The 25,807-nt window shown below is 41.4% G+C and overlaps 1 protein-coding gene across 1 annotated transcript in view; it reads left to right on the forward strand.

Annotated features, from left to right (window-relative positions):
* Positions 1-25,807, forward strand: part of TECRL (trans-2,3-enoyl-CoA reductase like) — a gene marked incomplete at its 5' end in the record, with an annotated part of 58,271 nt that overhangs the window by 20,103 nt on the left and 12,361 nt on the right. The window contains 2 exons of the mRNA XM_083861856.1: positions 12,454-12,498; positions 13,885-13,988. Coding sequence (XP_083717982.1) covers positions 12,454-12,498; positions 13,885-13,988 — 149 coding nt within the window. The remainder of the gene's footprint in view (positions 1-12,453; positions 12,499-13,884; positions 13,989-25,807) is intronic.

Genomic DNA, 25,807 nt, shown 5'->3' on the forward strand with positions numbered 1-25,807 from the left:
TTTACTTTCTAAAATACACACACATTTGCAAAAGTATTTCATGAATAAATTAGGAAACTATGGTGGAGGTTTGGCTCACCAAACTGGTTTAGAAGCAGGGCACAGAGAACTTTAAGCAAGACTTTCAGAGACAGATGTTTAAAGGATTCTGGTTTTCAAAAGATGATCATAAAAGCCAGAAGGCCCCCTGGGACTTTTGAAGTCTTCTGAATAACAATAAAATGAATGTGATCTTTAAGACTTAGATCTTTAAGACTTGACCAATAGGAGTCATGCTATTGACAGGGGTTGGTTGTGTGCTAGACACTTTCTCCCTTTTGAGCTTCATTTTCTCATCTATAAAATAAGAATAATTTACCTGCCTTTCTTCCACTTTGGTGTCTTTTGTCTCTTTTGGCTGTGATCCTGTAAGAAACACTTGGGACAATGAATGGCTTAAATATATGTTTAATGACCTATTGAACCAGAGGGAATAAGGTGTCTAAAACACAAAAACCAGACTATTCATTAAATCTTTATAGAAATAAGATGACCTTCAGAAAAACCAGCAATATTTAAATCAGCAATGGAAAAAGTGAAGATCAACTCAAAAAGTTTAATGAAAATTCACATTATTTCTCCTTTTTTTTTGACAGCTGCCGCATCTGATGTTATTGCATTTCATTAGCAGGATTACAGATGAGTAACAATAAAAGAAAAGGCAGCAAATCTATTGAGATGTAGCTTGAAGCAGAACTGTCCCCCTCTGCTCTCTGGGATATTGTTCCCAGCTGAGATTTCCAGGGCCCAACAATGCATCACAAATGACATCCTATGTAAACAATTGGAGAACAAATGTGAGATGCTATTTAAATGCCTCATTAAGAAAAAGAAATTTCATAGTTAGATTCTTTGCTTTTCTTGACTTTTCAGTAGATTTAATTGACAGATCTAGATTAAAAAAAATAAATCAAAAATTGTTTACCAGAATTGCCTGTTATTATTTACAATGTATCTTATATTAATGCCTATGGCACAACTGAGAAAATTACAGTAGGAGACCCTATAGAAGCAATCCAGGCCCTAGGAATATCCAGTCTTGAGGAATTAAAGCCTACTCAACTGTTAACAGAAGATGCCTAGGTTGTTTTGGGGTTAAAACTCCTCCTACATCAATTTACACTCAGATATTAATGTTTTTTATCTGAAGAACAGACTTATTTTCAGTGTTAACCTGGTGTTCACCAGCAGACTCGTGGGCTTTCTGTTCATTCAAGGAACTCAGGATGCTAAAAGCCCCAGTGGGCCTTCATTAGTGTGAAAAGACTCTCATGTCCATTAATGAGACAGGTGTCTGTTGATTAAGGCAGGGTCAAGGTCACCTGAGGCTGTAAATGTGCTCCGCATCTACATCAGGTTCTTCACAGGACTCTTTGCACTTTCGAACACCTAAGTTGGCACGTGGCTTTATTGAAAGGTCCACCAGCTTCTCTTACAAAGAGCTGCTTGGAATGGATGTGTATGAAATGTCCCAGGAATTCTTGTGAAAGACAGCCAACAGGTGCTGGATAGCAGGAGAGGAAGTGAATCTCCCTTGCCAGAGTGAGAGGAACCTACCTCCTTGAAAACCTGTGAGAACAAGAGTAATAAATGACAAGTCCTATGGTGTCATCTCTGCTAGACAGGCTAGAGAAGAAGCAGCAGCTTCAGCTTCTCAGTTCAGACTTTCCCCCATGTCTTCTCTTCCTCATGGATTCTCTGGATGTGTTTTTGTAGCCCCTCCCTTCTGTGGGGCCAAGAGCTGTGATACAACAAGTAGCTGCAATTCTGGGAGTAGGGTCATGTGAGCACAAGGGCAAGGGGGGCTGTTCAGAACTTCATGTGAAAGAGCTCATCCTGTGATAGTAGTTTGTTTTGCATTTGTTTAGATGCAAGCCCTCTCTCATATTTGTAGCCTATTTCTGTTTTTATTTTTTTATTTGTGCATGGTGAGAAAGAAACCCTAAGAACAACCAAAATAAGAAAGCTTTCAAACAAAATTTGGTATTTGCAACTGTTTCAAGTTAATGAAAGCAATGCATCAAAGACAAAAAGGTGAACAAATGATTCACAGTAAAAATAATGTAGCAGAGTTCTGCTTCTTTCTAAATTGTCCCCAAGTTGCAATGATATTGAATATATTTGCTGTTGAAAATTACTCACCACTGAAACAAATGATGTTTGAGTTATACTGGAACAACGTCTGTTGCTCTGTTTTAAATGCATACTAGTGGAAGAAAATTTTTTAAAATGATCTGCCATTAGACTGTAAGTTCAGACTGCACAAACAATCTGGATGAGCCGTGTCTACCACATTTACAGAGAGGAAGCAGTAGAGGTGTTCAAAGGCCATGAAGGGTTTGCCGTATAGATTGGGGATGAAATATTGTCCCTCAGATATGAGAATGAAAATTCACTAAGCAGTACCAGCACAATCAAGTCCCTTACGGGCTGTGCCTGTAAAACTGTGGAAAAGCACTTTGTTGATCAACTGTTAGGTTGGAAAAGGCTTCTGAGATCTTTGCATCCAATCTTGGACCAATCACCACCTTGTGAACCAGACCACAACACTGAGTGCCACATTCTGCTGTTTCTTGAACACCCCCAGGGATGGTGAGTCCACCACCTTCCTAGGCAGTCCATTCCAATGTTTAGAACAATTTCACAAAGAAATTCCTCCTGATGTCCAGCCTGAACCTCCCCTGGCTCAGCCTGAAAATATGTTCTCTCATCCTGTCACTGGTTGCCTGGGAGAAGAGCCTGGCCCCCATCTTCCCACCACCTCTTTCAGGGAATTGTAGAGAGTGATAAGGTCCCCTCAAGCCTCACAGCAGTGCTTCTGAGGCACAAAAGCCTTTCCACAATCTAAGTAAAGTGGTGGGATGGGAGAATTAAACCAGCCCTAATAAACTTCTCCCAGGAAGGACACGGGAACATGACAGCCTCTGGCTCCCATGCTGGTGTCTGATCTGCTGCCAGAGCAGGGCAGATTTCTGCTGCCTTTTTCTCACTGCTCCTGGAGAAATGACAGTTTAGCCCTATTCTTAGTGGGGATTAATTTTCAGTGTGGTGAATTTACCAATGAATTTATGAGAAGTTAATTTGTTCTGAGGACAAAATCGTGTCAATTCAAATGTGCTCAGTTAATTGTTGATAGCATTGGTGTGGCCATTAGATGCAAAACCCACATTGCTTTGGGGGTCAGTGAGGGAAAGCATCCTGATTAGCTTAGTGGCTGGAGAGAGCAATATCCCCTGGATAGTCAATACTGAAAGAGAATTATTCTTAATTAGCATAGTTTATTAGCTAATTGACTGTGGAATGCTTTAAAGAAACAGCTAGAGCCTGAGGTAGGATTCTGCCCAGTACAACAGTGGGGAAGGCACAAATGAGCTTTTGCACCATCTTTCCTGTATCAGCTGTGATTGCTGGGCCACTGTGTACTTTCTGATGCTGGAATATAAAACCAGCAGGGCCAATCCTGCTGTAACATTTGTTGGCACCAGAGCACATTCAGGCAGCGTGCAAACAGCACTGGGTTGAAACACTGACCTCACCACTCTCTGCTCTCTGTCTCTCTTGCAGCACTGTGGAAAGCTGCTACCTAAATGTACTCAGCAGCCTTGCTGATTGTGGCAGCAACCACACCAGAGCTTTCTGAAGTGAGGAAGAGTGACCTGTGTTATCAGTGTCCTGAAGCACAGCATATCTATGACAGTGCAAGGCACAGCACTGTTTGTTCCCTCAGAACCTGGCACAGGATGAGCATGAACAAAGGTTTTAAAAGGAACAACAATTTAAAACAGGCCTTAATATCTTACTGCCTATGTTTCCTGAGACCACAAGGGTGGAAAGATAACTGTGTTTAAATGCTCTGCTTTGCTGCCAGTGAAAATCTTGTCTGGGCTGGCAAGTCCACACCAGCACAGATAGTTGAGCATTTATGGATTGAGATAGACAGCAAGTGATTACATACACCACCAAATATTGAGCTGCGTTTTTAGAAATGCCATGCCAAATTATGGACAAGAAGATAGAGAACGAAGGATATTTTTCATCCCTGAAACACATACTTAGTTTGGCAAATGTATGGTCCTTAATGTGCAATTTCTCAGGTTTGTGTTGCCCTTCGTGTGAAGGCTTCACTGTTTCAGCTTATACTTGGGAAGAGAATCCTGCTCAAATTCTCACATTCCCTGATTCCTGAACAATTATCTTTGCTACCCTTTCCAGACTTGTGGTGATGGGAGAATCAAAGGCAAAGGTAACTACCAGAATATAGATCCTCACTTGGCATAAATTACTCATCTCTTTTTAATTTGGGCTGGCATTTCAGAGCCAGAACACCACTGTCTGCAAATACAAAGCAAACCCAGCACTGTTACAGTGCATGGGTGACAGACACAGCCCTCCCTAAGGGTCCCTGCTCCAAAGACTGCCCGAATCCATTAGGCAGAGCCCAGCTGCACTGACCACCCCCTGCTACCCTGCAGTGTGTGACTGTGCCACAGGGGCAGTGCCCTGCAGTGACATTGCCCCGTGGGGGGCACGCTGCTGTCCTGGCCAGCCCTGAGCAGCACCACGAGCTCAGCACCTCCTCACCACCCTGCACTGATGAAGAGCAGTCCCCCATGGGAAAGATTGTTCCAGCTCCAGGTTTGTCAGAGTACCTATTTTCTTGTTTCTCTGTATTCTGGTCTGTGGCTGTTATTAATGAAATAAAAGGTGAGCCTCATTCCCTTTCCCTTCCTTTGCCCACGCACATTAATTTAAATGCAAATTCACTCAGAAAGATCAAAATTAATTATGCTTTCTGCAGCAGGCTACATGGAAAATGTAAACGCACAGGGCTGGCTTTTCCCTTTTCTCCTTTATTTTTTGGAAGTGCAAAGAAAAAAACAATGTAGAAAAATATGAACATATGAGTCTAAATGTTGCATCAGGGGTTTTTTCCTGATGCTTTTTGTCTGAAATTCTACTGTTGCTTCCAGTTGCAGACTGTTTCAGAAGGAATATTGAAAGGTTAATCTGTTAGTGACATAAATTGACATCCAAATGACAAATAATATTCTGTTTACCACTAACAAGAATCAATCGCCATTAAGAAAAATTATGCTGACTCTTAAGAAGTTTATCCATTATTGCCTGATCAGAATATAGCTGAAGTATTTATTTTTTTTTTCACTGGGGATAAAAAAAATCGTGGGGGGAGTGTTCTGTTGCTCAACAAGTTCAGGCATTTATGTAAGTTTTTTTAAATGAAAATGCAGTCAAGTAAATTTGTGACTCAAGGTGCAGTGCAGAGTCCCACAGGCTGGAGCTTCACATCTGGGCACAGTCACAGCAGCTGAACTACCCCCAGGAACCAACATATGGACAGGGCTATCCTTTTTTGCCAGATCTTGGGCAAGAAAGGTAAAATTCTGACAGTTTGTTTAAGCGGAATGAGTGCAGGAATTATGTACATTGTGCTATAGAGACATCAGGTATGCTCTGAGAAACCTTCTGGACTAGTCACTGTCAGGCTTCAGTGGAGCTGCCAGGGTGATTGTTACATGACTTTATGTAGGAAAAATGGGTGGTCACAGATTTTAAACACTTAAGACCAATGGGAATAATCAAATGAGCAGGTAAATCAGAAGCATTTAGCCAGATATTCAGTCAGATTGGGGTTTACTTGCTCATGAGAGTGGGAAGTGCATGCTCTGGGCCAGACCCTACCCTTAGCACTTGGCTGGCTCGTCTTAGCCAGCATGTCTGGAGACATCAGTTCAGCCAGCTCACTGCCTGCTCTCCCTTGGCCAGCAGTGTGGTTGTAGCCCAATGAATTCATATATTGCAAAAAACATAGGAAAGGAATGGATGCTTATGACCAAATAGCTAATTTTTCAAATTCCACATGCCATTGAGAAAGTGCTTTTTTGTGTCCCCATAGCAACTAGAGTTCAAGGTGCCTTTGTAAAACACATGGACAAAGATCTTCCCTGGTAAGTGTACAAATGAAACAAATCAGAGAAAATATTCAGAGAAAAGGGATTTATCCCCAGCTATGGAGCCATTAAAAACAAGATCCATTTCAGTACTCTGCTGAGATTTTACTGAACAGGGCACACCGGATCTGCTCTTTCCACTAACTTCCCATAAAAACACGGATCTAGCTCAGGATCTGCTCCTGCTCTTTAAATATTCTGATACACTTCCTCAAAGGTCCTTCTGTGAGGAAAACACAGCCTAGCTGAATGATCCTGGATGCAGAAAGTACCCTCCCAAGGTCGGCCCTGTGCCCTAAAGACTTAGCAAGAGGTGGAAGCAGCACACAATTTGTAGACCGACCCTTGTGAGCGCTGCTGGGCTCAGGAGCTCAGTCTGGTGTCAGCTGAGTGGTACCTGGAGGGGCCTGGCCAGAGCTGGTCAATAGCCCTGGAAGATAGACCCAGGTGACTGTGCTGGCATTTAGTGTGTCAAAGCAGCAAAACATCTCCTGGCCTGCAGCCAAAGAGGGCCTTTTAAGAGGGCCCATGTGAAGAGATGCTGTGGCCCTGCTTGCCCCAGGCTTGCTGCTGAGAGCTGCAATTCTTCAAGTGGGCTGGTGGTTCAGATTGCAGCTCTCAGCAGCTGCCATTTATTACAGTGGAGGCAAGTACAGTAAGTAATCACTTCAGATACTTTCTCTTTTGATCTTGTGGTTGAGCTTAGTTTTACTGTGGTTTCTTTGGTGTGCTTTGCTTTCTGCCATCATGCTCAGGAATCATTCGAGTGCAATGTTAGCACAATAAATCACACAGCCTTTTTTTTCCCAAATAAAAGCAGAAAGTAATAGCTTTGAGTCATTTCAGCATCCTGCTTTTCCTGCTGTCAGCTCAGTGAAGCAAGACTACACAAACTTCAGCCCTGCAAAGGCTGTGGTTGCTAGCATGGTGATGTCTCTATCCTTGTTTTCTCAGTAGTGTTCCTGGGAACACTCAGACAGGGCTGCTGCAACCAAGGGAGACAACACCATGGCTACTGTCTAAGATCCCAGACAAGGGACAACTGTATTTGTTCAGTGTTTACTTGTCAAGGAAAGACCTCAGCAAGTTTTAAGATAATCTGTCTGTCTCTATATATTATGCACAAACCCAGCATACCCACACATACTAAAATGTGAATCTTTCCTAGCAAACTCTTCTTATTGCTACATGGGTATCAAAACTGCCATCTGGTCAAGGTTGAGGAATGCATTTCAGGCATGCTCAGTTCACATGAGAAAGTGTTGTTACACTTCTCAGTTCATGTGCAACATTTTTGTGATCAGATAAGGGAGGTTGGTGCCGCAGCGGTTCCTTGAAATTTCCGTTATTTCTGCAAATTTAAACAACATGCTGCTGATGATTGATTATAGTAATTTTGTTGTTCATATCACCCTATTCATATCACAGCAGGTATTGCTTGTAATTATTAAGGCTATTTGTTATTAGAGATGCATGGGTGGTGAAATACATTGAGAAGCAAACAATTTAACTGGTAATAAAATTAGCTGATGATGGAAAGTCAATCTGCTAATTATCTCTAAATTGTGTCTGTCAGTTGTGTTTTGCATTTCTTAGACTCTTCTCTCCCCAGTAGAATAGCTTTTGCAGGTCTGCATTCTAAAGAGCACACCAAATTCCCCAGCAAGGGAGGTCTTCATCATGTTACCTTTGTTCTCATACAGGCTCACGTAACTTCATAAATACTTTGTGACAAATGGGCATTTGATTGTGCAATTTACTGCAGATGAGACAGTGCACTATTTTTTTTTTTTTTTGTAGAAGATTCTTTATGAAACTCAATAAAAACTAGGTCAATTCCTTCAATTTCACAACTATTGTAAAGTACTAAGTACTTAGATTCTTAGCTGTTTAATTTTCAAAACATCTTGTGATATTTAAGTGGTGGAGCACACATTAAGGTCAATATATGGATAGAGTAGCTTTGGACAGTGTTAAAGTGGCATAGGGGATTTTTTGATTGTCCTTGCTTCTTAGGATTGTCTGATTAGCTGATTCATTTACTGGGATTCTAGTATACAGGCAGTGAAAAAAACAAACCATGTGGGCAGCAGGAACTTGGTTTTCTGTGCACTTTTGTGCAGTGTTATTGGCAGCTGGGCATGGCACTGAGGCTGTCATTTTAGCTGGTATATGTATGTTGACAGCACTACATCTTTTTATAGCCAGCATTAATAGGTAACTCCATTAGGAAAAATTAAAGGTGGCCATCAGTTTTTATGTGTCCTATCAGTTTGCTTGTATTTTAATTTCTCTTTTAAATATAGACAGGTGTAACAAATACCCCCTTCAAATGAAATATTTTTCCTGATATCCATTTTTAAAAGAGGTTATTAAAAGTAAACATTGAGTTGTTTTCCAAGCAAATACCATCCTGTTTGGAAAAATTACAATGCCTCAAACATCATAGAATTAAAATATTTTAAGTGTTTTTGGAAAATAAATGTATGGATTCTTTTAATGCAAAGGTGGAACAAATTTCTGGTAGAGAAAATGGAATATGGTCAAATACTTAAGACCTGTCATGATTGCTTACATTTCCAGACTAATGGAAGCCTGTACACATAGACATAACTTTGCCTGAATCATAACAGAATAACTCACAGAACTGTACAACAGTTTGGGTTGAAATGGGTAATCAGAGATCATCTAGTCCAGCCCCCCTGGCACGGTCAGGGACATCTTTAGCTAAATCAGGTTGCCCAGTGAAGAAGAATGAAGTCACTTAAATTCAATGAGTTAGTGAATGACTTTTCAGTGAGGAACAGGCAAAGTTTTCAGGTGTGGATGTGCCTGCAGGTGGGGGGGTGACCATATTGGGGTCTGTGGCAAAGAGCCTTCCAGAGAAGGATAAGCAGAGTAGAAGTAATCAAATAGAGATGGAAAACTAGGAAGATATTTCAACAGCTGTCCAATGATGCTGCAAAGAGAGGAACCAAAGCTGTTTTACATAAAGACTAGAAAAGCAATAGATGTGGAGGAACCACAATATTGACTAAACATTATAGGATGTAATATTGGCTAAATAGACCTGTGGTTTGAACCATCACGGCCACTCTTATTCTCTGGACAGTCTACAGCTGCTTTTCCAAGTCAAAGCCAGTCTGGGATATAAGTGAGCTGAAATGTTATTTTTACAACTTTGTTCCAAGTGTTATCCAAACCCATAAACCCTGCTTAAGGGAGCTGAACAGCTCTGCTAACCACAAGGATTATACAGAGACTGTGACCTGCTGTGGCTGAGCTCTGATGCACTGTCACAATGTCAGAAAGTAAATATTAATATATTCCCGATCTTAGATGCAACAGAAGTTACAAGATAAACTTCTGTCACCCATGGTCTTGGATTGCCATTAATCTCTGCAGGAGGCAGCAATGGAAAATATTAATAAGAAAAAAGTGGGAATTAAACACTGCTAACCCCCCCACTCCTGAAACAGTCCTGCAAAAGAGAAACCCTTCAGCTTTAGACTGGAAGCAAGGGGAGCTCTGCCAGGTGTGGGAGTGCAGAGAGGCCCTCAAGTGCAGCCCACAGCTGCAGCTGTGCCTCTGCCTTTAGCGAGTGTGTGTGTTTACCCTGTGCAATGGAGCAGGACTCTCCACATGCACTCCTGAACTCCTGCTGATGCCAGGTGAAGCGACTCTGTCAGACAGCCCTGGCTCTGGATATCAACCCCTTGTTCTGACAGGGAGTAGCAAGAATTAATACAAGTGATAATTAGTCCCTCGGTTTGGCTTCTTTTCACTATTTAGAGAAAAGAGCTTTCCTGCTATAGGAATGAGGGGAATTTGTGTCTGCCATAGGCAGGCTGGATTGGAATAGCTTCCCACACTGCCAAACAGACATTCAGAGCCATTCTAGTGAGATTTTTGGAGGATCCCTGTGGAAAACACTCATAGGAGGAAGGCAAATACATGGTGACAGATGGAGCCAGGATCCCTTTGTCTGACTGTTACCAAGTGGTGAGCAGGATGCCTAGGAATGTGTCAGATTTCCTATCTGAAATGAGCCTTATCAAGCTAGGACAGCAGACTCTCTGTGGGGTCACATATCTCCCAGGAAAGCAATGCTGGTTTCTGCAGGACCCTGGACAGCTAACACTTGGAAACAGCCTTGCTAAAATCTGCTGACAATAAAGACTGAAAGCGGGAAACTGGTGATCTCACTCAAACCAACATAGAAATGTGTTTGGACTTTGTCCTCTGCTCCATTTAGCATTTCCACTTGACATTAGCTAGTGGACCCCACCAACAGTAAGAGCAGGGAAGGAACAGCTAATTCCAGATCCTTCCAGAAGAATACACGCAACTTTCCAAGCATGGCCTGAAAACCAGAGACACACTGATGTAATAACAAGGTCACTGCAGACAAGCAGCAGCAAAGGCACACTTCCATCTGTCTAAATCTTTGAGTATGTTTGAACATAATGGTGTACCGAGGCTAAAGGACTGGAAATGTGGGATGACGTGCTTAAATGCACAACCTCTGTTTGCCCTTGTGAAGATTATGAGCCATACCTAAAAGAGCATTGCCACAGGATCAGGTAAATTGACTTTTATTGAAACATACTGTAATATGAAGGGGGGAGCTGAGGGGAAGATTCCAATTTAACAAAAATACATTGCATTTCAGGCTCCCAAATAACTATTGATATCTGTTGTCCTGGAGCAAATCATATCTTCCCTGACAAGTCAGACAGCTGCTCCTTCTCTATCTTCCCTTTGTTATCTTTAATAGCCATGGATTGTTGTGGTAGCTTGAAAAAGACCTTTGCAACTTACTTGATGGATGTCTCACCTCCTGCTATTAGCCCTGGTTCATGGGTTCATCTAATGCCTGTTCTCGCCTACAAAAGTCAGACCAAGTGCTTTTGAAATGAGAGTGTGCCGAGTGTCACTGCACAGAGCACAGATCCCTTCCCCTCCAGCTGGCAGCTGGTGGCATGAACAAACTCTCCTCATCATCCTGAAATAAGTTAGGTAGAAACAATCTCCAGAGCTCATCTCCATGTTCCTGCTCAGAACAGTGCCAACTTTAAAGTCCTATAAGACTGTTCAAGGTCATCTCCAGACAAGGCCCAGCTATCTCTAGGGAAGGAGATCCCACAGCTTCTTGGGGCAAATGTTACCCCATTTGATCACAGTCAATGGGAACAATTTTTTCCATTTAAAGGTATGGGAATATTTGTACCTTAAACACAGGATCACTAGGAGTTGAAAGATACATCTAAAAAAAAGTCTAACCAATATCACGAAGGCTTTGACTTGAAAAGACAAAGCCAATCTCCTTCAGGCTATCAACTGTCCTCAGGTGTGTCAAAGGAAATAAATGTGGTAAAAATGGCTGGAGGTGGTGATACTACAGCAGGTTCCTCACTTTTCTTGACTATCTTGGCTTCCCCCAAATGTCAGTCAACACCACGGGCTATGGAAGTTCTCACCACGTTGCTTCAGGTCAGCCCAGAAATGTGCTAGGTCAGCCCTAAAAACTTTCAACAGCAAATGAGAGTGTGTATGGGTTAAGCAAAGTTACTTGTCCTTGTCATGCAAAGGAGGAATGTTTTTTTTGTCCATTCAGCAGCACACCTGTAGAAGCACAACCTTCTGTGTAGAGGAACTAAAGAGCTGGCCAAGTTAATAACTTGAGCAGCCACGATCCCCTCTGCAGTGTGTCGGTGGCAATTACCTGCTCACTCTGTCACCAAGGGAAACAGAAGCAGCTGGAGACCTGTACCTGTTTGACCAACCTGACAGGTCTCTTCAAAATCACCAAAGAGAATCCAATAACAGTGGCCAAATGCTATTGTGCATTTTGGAATGATCTTTAAACTAGAGCATTTAAAAATCTACTTCAAGGAAACATCCTCAAGTTGAGGGTATCAAGGAAGTCAAAAGTCACCCAGTATTTGCTACCCATGTGCTTCTACTTTCTGTGTCTCTGTTTCCCTGACTAATTTGTGGAGAGAATTAATACAAGCTTCACATCTCTAGTCAGGTTTTATATTCCTAAATGGGAAACACCAAATTCTGGACCAGACTCCAGCACAGGCATATTTTTAGAAGGAGGGTCAAGACTGATATATTTAGTACAAAGTTTTGGCAAATACAGTAATAAACAGTATCCTCTTTATATTTCCCAGTGCTGCACACACAAGCTGTGCTGATGGAGTGTTCAGAATTGATCTTGGCTTCTCCAGCACTCAGGGAGAAGGGATTTATGCTCTAATGTGTGTATTGTGTGCTCTTCCCAGCTCTCTTGTATTCTCCTTGTACAGATAAGATAAAAAAAAGGTGGTTTTATTCCATCTCCCTTTTGTAGCTATCAGATAACAAACGACCCCCAAACCTAACAGAAATTTAGCTTTTTTATCATGAAATTAACAGCCATGCTTTGTGATTGGAACAGGTCCCCAGTGGTACCCATCGCGTGTTGGCCTGCAACTAGAACGCAGTGAGTATTCTTTTGGCTGAATACAGCCATCTAATGCATTACTAATCCTCTGGCAGATTCTCCTCCTCACAGTGTTGCTCTCTCTATATGTGTTATTGGGTGAACTGTTAGTACATTCTCATTAACTGACATCAATTGTCAACTTATTAGTTTTCTCATTAATGAAGGAACTTAATGGTTTTCATAACCACTGAGGGAAATGTTCCAGAATACAGTGCATGATCACATAATGAAGACAAGGCAGTTTTAGGCCCATTCACTCTCTTCCTTCTCTTACTGCATTAGCTGTTTTAATACTTGCTCACTGCCTCACCAGAAGATGCAGCTGGCTGCCAGAGGCAGCGTCTATGTCAGTCCACAAGTTCTTGGTGGACATGGCAGTGGAAGATAAAGCTGCCAGAGGCTGTTTGCTGTTTGGTCTGTGGATGTGTAGCATTGCAAAACCATGGAAAATGAGGGCTCAGTACCTGATGGAATTTAGCACCCTGACTGATGTAAACAGTCAACAAACGTATATTGAAAGGGAGACGATATATAAAGAAAAAGAGCAAAGAGGTGTTGCAGCCATGGCAACACCCTGTGCCAGTGGCTGTTGGATTTTTCCAATATCCAGCTCACTGCCTATATTAAAAAAAACCCCAACAAAACAAAACAAAAGAAAACAAACCAAACCAAACCAAACCAAAACAAAAAAACCAACAAAAAAACCCCCAAAAAACCAACCAACCAACCAACCAACCAACCAAAAAAAAAAAAAAAAAGAGAGACCAAATACTGTTATTTCATGTGTCTGCCAGCACACTCTAGATCCATTACGATTGGAAGCAGATGGCTCAGAATATTGCAAACAGTAGTGTAATGCTCAGATACACCTGGTCTGCCTAGGTTAGACAGCTAGCAAAGACATCTTGGATCATGAGCCTTTGCCCAACAAGTTGCATTCATCATCAGGAGCTGCCTGTTGTAAAACAGCCTGAGATTGCAAATGCTTCAGCAAAATATGTCAGTGAGGGAGACACTGTGTAACACGGACTTTGCCATTAGTCTTGCAAGACAGAACAAGAAGTGCTCTGTGGAGTTGTCTGTGTGATTGCATGGCCTGTCTCTAATGGGTCAGATTAACAGAGACAGCAGTGTACAACTGTGACACAGTGCTGCCCTGTGTCATGGCAGCCTCATGCTTTTGTTAAAATAGGAAGGGAATAACCCTCATGGAAGAGCTCTTAGTTGCTAACCTGGAGAGTAAGTACCAAGTCACCAAAGTAAATCAGAGTCCAAGCTGGGCCTACAGCTGAACCACTAGCAGGGCAGCCTCAGCATTCTGCCAAGCCCCTGAGAGAGTACCCATTGTTCACACTATCTCCTCTTCCATTTTTGTCACTACAGACGGGCCCTTTTTGAAGGATTCAGTCAGCATCCAAAGCCTTGCTGTCTCCTCCATCATTACACTGTATTTTACAGACCTGGGTCAGCAGGTTGGTTGGACCACAGTAAGTATGTCCTTGTAACAGGCAGTATTATACATCTTAATGGGCAATGTGTTTTGGCATCAAATTGCTTCAACTTCCTCAGCCTGTGCTTCCTTATGTAAAATAGTGTAATTAGTTTATCAGCACTCAAAACAGAATTAAATGGAGAGTGAGCCAAGTTATCAATATGCTAACTCTGACTTCCAATTAAAGATTAGAGGGGGAACATGAAAATATTGCCTGAGGAAAAAAAATCAATTTTAAAAAACAGTTTTAGCTTATCTTGGGCTCATATGCCTGTGCAGAACTGTAGCCAAATACATTAATTTACTGAAAGACTCCTCAGCTTTGAAAGTGGAAGGATATAAAGAAAAAAATGGATTTCTAGTAATCCTGTTACTAATGCAGGAAAATAATTGGATGGAAATACCTTACTCTTTGTTCAGCAAGGAACAGCTCTGAGAGAGGATTCTTCTACCAAGGATTCTAGGCAGAAGATGTCCAGCCAGGCTCAAGAGTAAAAACTTTTGAATCTCCTTTTAAATAAAAGCATTTGCCATGACAACAATGCCTGTTGTATGCTGTAGGTAGATCTGGTTTGACTTTAGTTATTTTCCTATAAGCGGCTGTTGGAAGGTCAGAGTGCTGAGAGAGAGGCAGCACAATCCACTCAAATGGGATATAGGGAACTCTACGCCTTACAGGCTCCTTTGGGAAAGTAAGAAGTGAAAGATTAAATTCTTTCACGGCCCTAAGGCAGAAGACAGTAGAAGGACAGTGAAGGAATGGGAGAAGAAGAGACCTTTCCAATGTCCTGCAGCAGACACATGTAGAGGAGCTGAGAGAAGTCTGACGATCACTCTGACCAAGCTTCTGCTGCAATTTTCATGTACAGCACTAGCTGAAGTAACACACAGCCCACATCTGTACATTGCGTAATGAGATTCCCAATTTCTGCAGTGAGAAACAGGGGTAAGACAGAACTGCAGTTCCTGAAGGCCATAAAAGCCATGATAAGACTACTCATGGCAATGGAAAGCAAAACACTAATTGCGTGGAATTCCTTTAATGAAGCAAGTGAATTTTTTGCTAACTGGCATAATGGCTGTTGGCCAAATTATTAGGTTCTTACCTCAGGCAGCCCACAGATCCCACCCTCCTCACATGGAGAGACTACAAGCCACTGGCCTTCCTTGGCTGTGCCTACAAAGATGGAGCTTTTGGTATCAGGTGTTTGAGCAGCGAGCAGGTGATAGTCCAGTTTCTCTCTCCAATAGGTCACTACAGGTTAGGAAGCATCCCTACAACCTAGACTCAAGGTGAAGGTTACTGCCACAACAGTAACCCTTGACCTGGGAAAAGTCAGCCTCTCGATCAGCTCTATAAGGTCACATATCCATCCCAGCTGCTTGAGATCATGTGAATTTTGCCTCTCCTATGGAGCAGCTAGCCCTGAGCTGCACAAATTGTGCAGCTCTTAGTTCCTGTGAAGAAGAACATGACCTGTCTCCATTCTTCCCTGTTCTGAAAGGATCCGAATCTCCAGGGTGTGACCAGCACTTTACTTCAGTGGAGCTACAGTATTTCCCACTGTGTGACCTTCCTGTTTGAGTGGAGGTCTGTGAGTTCACTGAGGTTTTACTCCATCCTGATTAATGGCCTACTGGGCCAGACTAATTAATGCTAGTCCCGTTTCCTTCACAAATCCATCCCACCACCTCTCAACCATGGAATTTCCTTGCAAAGCAAAATTGTGATTACTTCAGCTTCCTGTTTGCTACAATTAAGTAATCTGCAAGAACCTTATTTATTCTCCCTTTTCCTGGTGGTTTATGTAGCCTAAGACAGAAACATAACTAAAGCTTAATATCCCATTATAAATACTGCAGTTATGACCACGAGTAGGTACTGCAGGCAGAGGCTTTTTTTTTTTTTTATGATTTAATCTGCATGCAAAAAGTTGACTCCATGACTTTCTGAATATTCATCTTATCCCATTCTGCTCCATATTCTAAATTGTCTCCATTCTCAGTAGGAGAAATCTTCTTCCTAGCCACGTCACTTAAACAGTCAAGAGACTTTTATATTATAGCTAGTCTATAGCAATAGAGAAAAGGTTCATAAAAGACTGTATTCTAACAACAGCAATTAGAAATGCATTTGTACACAGGATGTGTAGTTTTACTGCTATTTTTACTGTCTTTAGATGTCCTGTGCTCCCATCCCCCTTGATGCTCTACCAGATTTATGCACACAGTGAGGGAGGCTTCTGATTTAAAGGTTTTACATTTAAATAAACAAGGCACAGAATAAAAATGTTCTTATCTCATCAGCAAAATGATAGCTAAGGTATAAAGGGCCACATTTGGGCCTGGACTCCAAAAATAGATGCAGAAGAACATGGAGACATGTTGGTTCTCCAGAGGTCAATGCATTGGGCAGGGGTCTGTCTAGGGGAACACTCAGCACAGAGTTGGATTTTCTGTGGCTCTGTCACCTCACTGGAGATCACACTTGAGGACCAAGAACACCAATGCTGGGGATTTACACCAAGACAATGACTTGTGGTTTTTAAAAGGGGAAAATAGTATTGACCTCCATCTCCTCGGAGCAGTACCCTTTCCAAACATGTTGTAAAAAAAAAGTGATGTTGCTGTCTGTTCCCAAACAAAAAGTTTGTGTATCAATAACTCTGGGAAAATCAAGAAACTTCAGCTTCCTTTTTGGAGCACGGACAGTCTCAGATTTACAATACTTGTCACACTCCACCTTGGCAGCTCAAGGGTTTGTTGTCTCCTGTTGCCTACTCAATCCCTCTGCCAGAGGCTGACACCTTGTAGGAAGGATGTTTCCTCTTCTTCCTCAGCTTTCCTAAAACACGGTTGCACACTGGCCAAAAATATTTTTGGTGTTTTATGCTGTGAAAGGCCAGACTTCCAGGCTTCCCCTGGGCCCAGGTTATACCACAGCTCTGAGGCTGGCTGACCAGTTTTCAACAAGTTCTAGAGGCTGAATTGCTCTGATGGAGGGAGGAGGACAAACTGGGGTGAGGGATTTGTGATTCTCCTCCGTTGGAACAAATATTTGTCTGTCTCCTTTGAGAAATGAGGTCCTTTTCTGGGATAAAAGTAGATATTAAACCTCAGCTGGCTCTTTTAGAAGAAAGGAGGCCCTCAAGGCTGATTTCCAGAATATAATTCATGGACAAAACAAAACCTGTTTCATAGTATCATGAAATTTGTTAGAACTCTTGCTCTACTCTCCCTTCCTTTATATAAAACAAATATTACCTGAAACACATAATTTACTTCTGCACAAGACTTACCAATTTCTTTACCCTGCCTGGAGGGCATAGTTGAGGTCTGCTGACTGAGGCTGCAGAGATACTAATGGAAGCTGAGTTTATAGATTTGTTATATATGGCCCTGTAAAGATTTCACCCCCAGGGATGTTTGAAATTCCCACTATTGGAGTGATGACTTTTATTTTTAATCTCTATGCAATTTTGGGCCTAAGCATGTTTGACAGACACCTCTTTTTACATAATTGCAATGTGGCATGGTGACTTTTTGAAGCATGGCTGGTGTTTTACTGCTAAGAATACACACTGCTGCTGTAGTGAAAAGAAGAAAAACCAGAAAAAAATCCATTCTTCTGGCTCAAATTCATACTGCTGCTAAAGCTTTCCTTATTTGAGCAATGATTGCAATTTCTGATTTATCAGCTTCTGTTGTCCTGTTGCTACCTGGGCCAGCTACCAAAAAGATCCAAGCAGAACTGAGAAAACAGCATAGAACTGTAAAAAAAAAAAAAAAAAAAAAAAAATTATACCTCTAAGCCTTTGAATTTCAGAATATTAACCCTGAAACACAGTACTTCAGTAACTATTTTTTCTAACTGTGATTTAAAATTAGGGATTGCTTAAGTACTTTGACTCCTGAGACCCTTAAAGTAGTAAAGCTGGCAGCAGAACTGCTCCATTTCGAATTTCCCAATGAAAAAGATTCTGCTCGATCTAGAAATGTAGAGACTAATACCTCTTTAAACCCAGGAGCATCTTCGATGTCTGAAAATCCACATTTTTTCACTAATTGATCTATTCTCTCCTGAGAGAGCAAGCAAATTTATCACCAAGTTCGATATTGTGGAAAATGAACAAGAAGCCAGGAAGCTGTGTTAGAAGCTCTGTGGTTATGCACAGCAGGTGAGGAGGGGCTGCTGTTCTCTCAAGGGGAAAGCAGTGTTTTGGTCAGTACAGTTCTGTTCTTTTGAATCAAAGTTTTTCAGTCCTGTTGGTGAACAGGGGAGCAGCAGTTTGCTCTGACTGTCTGGCATAGCTCAATGCATTGGTCCTGTAAATGTGGAACAATCCCAAGAAGTCTATGGGATGATTGAGACAGGAAACAATATGTCTACTGATGGCTTTGGAAAAAAAACCCAGCAAACTGAAAAAACCCGTCCTTTTCTCCACCTTCTCTACACCAAGGTTAGACTTGGACTCCCCACGGGGAACAACTTAAGATATTTTCCCTAATTTGGGAACAGAAGAAGAGACTTCAGTAAAGGTTTATAACCTCTCGATGGGATGTAAAAGACAGACAATTACAACAGAAGGAAAAAGAGAGGATCTGAGGAGTTTGAAGAAGTGTGAGGATTGGGAATCCCAGCAAACTAGTGAGTGAGCCAGTATAAAGATGGTAAGTGTAAGAAAACTCATGTTATCATAGCTTAGGAAGGAATTTGAGGTCCAGGTAAGAGAGAGAGCTAAGGATCTGTTTACCATAGCAGAGAATGTCACTGAATATGGTTCTCAACAGATACAAATCAGGGTTTGCATATTTTGCATAGTGGTCAATTCAGACAGAATTAGTTGTGGGACTAGGACCCTACAAATTGAATAACACACTCAGGGAATTGTGGATACCTGAAAAAAAATTGCAGAAGTGCCAAATAAACAGAAAGTTTGATTTTGTGTGAATCTGTGGGTGGCTTAAGAACAGCTACAAAAAAAGTGCCAAAGACAGAAATATCATCAAGTGGTTTTTCATTGCTAAGCCTCTTGGATCAATAGATAATTTGGTATAGAAGATGATCTCCAGGAAAAAAAAAGAAGTCACTATTTCCTTGACAGCACCTTTTCCAATTACAATTATTTGTAATGCAAAGCACCTCTATTTTACAGCTAACAGTTTGTACTTGGCAGAGGTTTCTGCTTGAACACACAGTAAGTGTTGCTCTACCTTGGTACAACTGGCCAAGTCTTGAGCAGATCTCAGTCAAAAGCTGTGAACTTCTAAAAAACATTGTGACCTTTCACAAAGGCAAACCACATGCAAGATTGCTCTTATTTTTCATTTAATTAAGTCTAATATTTTTCAACCTCCAGTGTTATCAGGAGAGAACAGCTTGCATTTGCCTGATTTCTTGCCATGGTTTTATATTGTTTGTGCCTTTCCTTGGGCTACATGTACTTTTGGCTCTCTGTTACTGCCCAGTGGCAGCATGAAGTTAACTGATAAAGGAAGAGGAAACCTCTGAAACTGCCCAGCTGGCTGATCTGGATTCCTCAGATGCTGCTTCTAATAATGCAAACAGTGTTGCAATAACTTCTCTTGGTCTCAGCAACAAATGCCACCAGCTCATGATGAACCATGCCAGAGTGTCAATTTTTCAGTTGCCAAAGGGAATTAGGGAGCTACTAGAAAAATTAATTCTAAGAGTTCTAGTTACTGTTAAGAACAGTAAAGACTGAAAGGCTGATGCCTAAGTATTTATAAGAATACTATTGAGTTTTTAGTTTTTTGAGTGCAAAAAAGAAGGCAGAGGGAATTCAGCAAACATAAATAGAACAATATGTTTCTTTCAGTTATACATAACTTTATGTTTAAACCCTTCCTGCTACTTAAGGAACAAAGAGATGCTTGATGTACAGAGCTGGTAAATGTAGACATTTTCCTATTTGTATTCAGAGTAACTAAGGAGGTTGACATTTTGTCAATCTATGCAAATCTGAGTGGTTTTAGTCTCTCTAGAATGCATAAACCCGGCACAATTATTTTGTATGGGGAATTTTGCCCAACCCCATAAAGGGTGTGAGGAGGGCACAGAGAAGAGTGAACCATAGTGTGAACCAGTGTTCAGCACAGTGAACCAGAAACTGAACCAGAGTTTGAGAGGACCAGGTGCCCCTTCATCCACCTTTGCCTGACGCTCTTGACAAGTCACTGAATTTCTCTGTATTTCAGCTTCCAAAAACACTGGCAAGAAAATAACAGTATTTTCCTCCTTGCCAAGTGCTTTGAGGCTTCTGGATGAAAAGCACAGATGAGGTTATTTACAATAACCAGGTATTTAAAATGCACTATTTTGTTTATGTATCTACAAAGGAGATGATAAATACACATTTTAAAATGATGCACATTATAAGGCAGATTTCAAAATGCTATCAAAGACCTGTAAAGATTTGGCAGCAAATCTGAACTCACAATGGTGTTTGGTTACAACCAGAACTTGAATTCTACACTCAATGTGTATCACTACAAACATATACAACACACATATATGCGTGTGGGTAAGAATAACATTTGCTAATTTGCAATAATTGTTTTTATTTTGAGTAAGAAGCATGAAATGGCTTGTAGTCTCATGGAAGAATGTTGACCATAGTAAGAAATAGTCTGATGCCAAGATTTCAGACAGGTCAGTCTTAGGAGAAGCGACAGAAGGAAGATGGGATTTCACCTCCCTTATTCCATGGAGCATTCACAAGCCTGACTCAGTGACAGTGTCCATCACTGTTCACTCCCCAGTTCCTGAAACTGGTCAGAGTCAGCTGCAGTTTGCCTATAAAATCCTACAGCAAATCCACCCCTATCTCTGGTATTTGAAGTAAATATTGAGCAGCAGCCTGAAATACTCATAGATACCAAGTCAGTGCAAAATCCGCCCAGACAAGGGAAGTTTCAGGTGCCCCTGCATGACCATTTTTAGTTTTGCAGACTGCATTAGCCATTTCCAGGAGAACTGGAACAAAAAGTAATTGAATATTCAAGCAGCCCTTAAGAACTGTATTACTTGATGCAAAATTGCTGCTGCAGTGGATTTTTGAAAACATGAAAATATAAAACTTTTACAAAGGTGAAGATTTAGAGATGGTGCTAAAATTATGCCATTATCATCCCCAGGTAACTGTACAGCCTTTAATGAGGTAACAAAGCGTATGAAGTAGAAATTAGACTAGAAATTAATAATGTTTCTTAATGATCATCAGCTCAAGAGTACTTAGGACTGGGATTGTAAAACGAGTCTAAGGTAGCTATATGCTAAGTTTAATGTGATCTGGGGACTTGGGAGGATTTAACTGCCTGTTTCTCTTGGGTTTCTCTGAAATCCCAGCTTTTCTCTGTACACTCACACATAGCAACAGTCTGTCTGTCTCATAGCAGGAGATCTTCCTCTTTGTGCAGTATGTACTGTGCCAGTCTGACCTTCAGGCTCAGACCTGCAACTACTGCCTTTGTCTCGCATTTATCAGAGAAACTAAGCCCTGTCCATTAATTTATATATCACAGCTGCTTTTCTATCAGAGTTACCCAAGACATGCTCGAGCTGTACTGTATCTCTTGCTGTGCTGAGGACTACAGACAGTGACCCAAAGGCATTGTCCTGCCTGCAGGTGTTATCCTCATCCCATGCTCTCTGCTTCCATCCAGACATCCCATGGGCAGTGGAAGAGAAAACATCACAAGCAGCACCAGTGAGTGGGAAACTGGCCCTACATGGCATGGAAAGATCTGCAGGAAGGGATCAGTGTGGAAAAGGCTGTATGGCCTTTCCTCAGCTCTGCTGCTTGTCATAAATGAGATAATGTGAGACTATGCCAAAAGGCAACAAGATAGGGTGTGTTGTGTGATCTTACAGAAAGGGCAGGTCATAAACATTACAGAGAGGAATTAGCTGATGCCCTCATGTGAAGACACTAGTATGTGGGTTGTTCATTTATAAAGATTTGGTTGGACTTTTTTCAGATTCCCTCCACTCCACTGCTTGTGTTTACAACTTCCTTTTGTCCTGTTCTGCCTTTTCCCAGCCAGTACACATGGTACTTTAACTCACATGAAAATCCTTTCTACTCTCTTGAGCAGACCTGTTGGGATAGTGTCAGGCACTATGTCACCCCTACCAGCCAGAAAATCCCTCCAATAACTTTAAAGACCTCCTTTAATGTCTGCTAAACATCCCTAAATATACTCTCTGACTCACAAGGTCTGGGATTTGAATTCCTGGCTGTTACTCTATTCAGCAAGGTGTCCCTGGCATGATGAGCTGAATAAGAGATAAAAGAAGGAGGTACAATCTGGCTTATGCAAGATGAGATGCTTTCCTGGTTTTCAGATTAGCTCTCCTGTATTGTTTTACTTTTTGTTCCATCATATCTTGGATAATGCAAACTCCTACTTAGCTCTCTTTCGACTGGTTTTGGATCTCAGTTTTGATGTCTACGTAGTAGATATTTCCAGTTTAGGGGTTACTGAAACAGATCTCTGAGGATCTCATAACTGAGGTGGTTAAAGAAGATTGATTTTTAGCACCTGTATGGAGACCATGTTGGGGAGAGTTTTGATTCCAGAATAGTTTAATTTAAGAGCATTTTCTCTATGTTACTGAGAATAAGAGGTCTACAGAGTATATAATGTCAGATGCAGGTGAGAGAAGAAAGGTAAGATAACTGGACACTGTGCAAGATATGAAAAAGAGTGTACAGATGTGGAAAAAAAGAGGCAATCTCCTATTTTCTCTCTTCAGGGAGTTAATGATGAGCTCAACAGTTAAATCCTATTGAGCTATGCTCATTGTTATGGAGACATATTGCTTCTCTAGGAAAAGATATTCATGCTTATTATGGATCAGCATATTTGGTTGCACCCAATACATCAAAATAATCTAGGCAGGACCACAAGATGGTAAAGAAAAAGTAATTTTCTTCTAAATATTGGGGTTTGGTGCTTTTGTCTATTGTTTTTACTTTTTTCTTTTTACATTTCTACAGGATAAATCTGCTCTGTGTTTTAAGTGATCACGTTTTTTAAATAAAGTGATATTATTTTTTTCTCAGAAACAACAAGCTACACTGTTACTACTTTCAGGCTTCTGTTTAAAATGTGATTACTATTTTTGCAGAGTGCGTCAGCAGGAATGACTAATTTTGAGCACCTATAAAAATGATGAGTTGAACTGATCCTTGACACACTTAATAACTCCCCAAGCCCAGCAATTAGTCAGCTATAGGATGAGTATGAAGATACTAGTTAGGCTAAATTGCATATAATAATTGAGAATCAATAGTAAAAGAATGGTGCTCGCCCTTGATTGCCAGTAGGTAGAACCAATAATTGTAATGTTGTGTTAATTTAAGACTCTAAGACTTTCCCTTTCACCTGCTTGAACTCATGGGAATTTTTAGCAGTTTCTCTGCCTGCCTTTCTGGAACTAGTTTTTCCTAGTCACTAATTTATGGCAAATTTAAAATCAGTGGGTCAGAGAATGAGAGCAGTTATCGCACCATGGGAGATGCAACAGAAAGATAGAGTCTGAAACTCACCTAAACTAAACTACAACAACTACTGCAGCAAATTGACCCTCATCTTCTAAAACAGAATGTTACTGATCTTAACAATGTGCCAGTGTGACTGAGTTATGACAAAGGCAAATACACTCCTGTCTGCCAGACAGTGCCCAGTTTGATTGCAAATCCCATGGCTGACCCTGCACCACCTGCCCCCACATGGCTGAGGCGACTGACACACAGACAAGACTGAACCCTGTCTACACCCTGAGCACCCTGATGCTGCTCACCTCCACAAACCCCAGCTCAAGAACTGCTGTCAATGCTCTCAAATGCTTCTCTGAATTGCACTCATGCATCCCCCCCTTTCTACATCAAACCCCATCACAAGGATTCAGTTATCCGGTGTCTGGAGCTTTGGCTTTTAAAGAGAGACTGGATTTTTTACTAAATCTTGAAACTCCTCCTTTCAGCATCTAAAATCAGTCTGGGGGTAAGGGAGGAAAACTTGGTGCAGTAACAAGTAAGCACAGCTTGGTGCTATGTCCTGCCAAACTCTTCATGGTTGGTTTGTAATGTGCTTGTGCCAAAGAAATCATGAAAGCTGGCAGCTACAGATGTACTTTGTGGTGCAGCTCATGGCTCAGAGAAAAAGCTACACTGAAGAAATTCCAGCTTATTCCAGGCTGTTCCCCTGACCTGCCCAGACATTACCTGTGCCTCTGTCCCCTATACCACCACAGTCAAGATTTAGTCTGTTAGGTTTAAATAGCAGAGGCCATCCCTTACAGTGTTGGCAGAGTGCCAAACACAGTGGGCTCACATTTTGGAACAGACCCATTTAATGGCTATTAGAACAAAATTCTAATAAGCCCCTGGCTGTGAGATATTCCACAAAAAGTGCTCTTGGACTCCTAGATTAAAGTGCTCTTGGACTTCTAGATTAAATATTTTTACACACACACAAACACCTGCTATTGGGGATCATGCAGAGTCTAAATGGAGCGCAGGAGTCATAATGTCACTTGGAACAATAGGGAATTTGAAGTTCCCCTGGTAGAGGACACTTAAGTCTGTTGTAACTTTTGGAGACTATCCTGCTTTGAAAGGATAAAATTTCAAAAGGTTTCCCCCTGTAACAGAGGAAAAGGGAGCCTAATTGCCAGATATTTCTGCAGGAAAACCTTTCTCTTTCAATGCTCTTCTCAAGAGTGATTAGAATAACAGCCCGCTGGGGGGCCAAATACTAGTTTTGAGAAAGGTGGTCTAAAGCCAGTGTTGCTTCCTTAAGCCACAGGTATTTATTCATCACAATTCTACAGCAGTGCCAATAGACACTACAAAGCCAATTAATCCATCAGTTATAAATCTTTCTCCCTGAAGCAATGATAGGCACTTGAGTTATGATTTACCAGTCCTTGTATATGTGTAGGACTACACCACTTCCATTTTATTCTGGGATTCAGTCCAGTGGGGACAGGTGATCAAATCTAGATGTCTCATCACTCTAATGTTATTTTACTTCTTTCATCTGTGCATGGCTTAAGAATGTTCCCCAACAAAAAGCAATACAAACTGTACCAAACCAAAATGAGACCTTAAAACTGAGGGCAGCTCATGTCATCTCCATAACCCTGCCTTCTCTCCCTGCCCCTTCTCTCAACTCTGTGCCTAGCAGGGGTGACAATGGTGAGATGAAATGATTTCTTCTTTGTTTTTGCCACAGTAGAGTATTTTTTCCAGTCTGCCCACCATAGGGTACTCCTGCTGGTGCCTGCACAGGAAGGAGAACCACACAGTCACCAAAAAAGAGCTCAAAGCACCATGCACCAGGCAGGCTGGTCCTGGCTCTTCCATCCTCTACCAAATTTCAAGCAAGGATAGCCTTCCTTCCAGATGACTCTGCTAGCAACCAGGATTCAAAGTTGCGTTTGTTTTTGTCATGCCTTGTTGGCTCTTAATTGATGTACCACTTAATTGCAAAAATCACTGGCAGAAAGCAAACTGCCTTCAGTTTCTTGGCCTTGATTTTCAGTGTTATTTAGATTCCAAATAGGCACCTGATGGCACAGCCAAAAATATAAAGAGGAGATAACTATGATTTTGACCACCTTCTTTCTTCTGTATAGAAACCTATCCCTCATTTCCTAGATGGCTTTTACTCCTTTGCTAAAGAGACTGCAGAAGAATGCCCTATGTGTCATTTAAATCCTGAAAATGAAGCCAAAAGTCATTGGAAGAATGAATAGGGTTTGTGGATAGTAGTATTCTTTTT

The sequence above is a fragment of the Zosterops lateralis genome, assembly GCF_965231275.1.
Source record: "Zosterops lateralis genome assembly, chromosome: 5".
Classification (NCBI taxonomy): Eukaryota; Metazoa; Chordata; class Aves; order Passeriformes; family Zosteropidae; genus Zosterops; species Zosterops lateralis.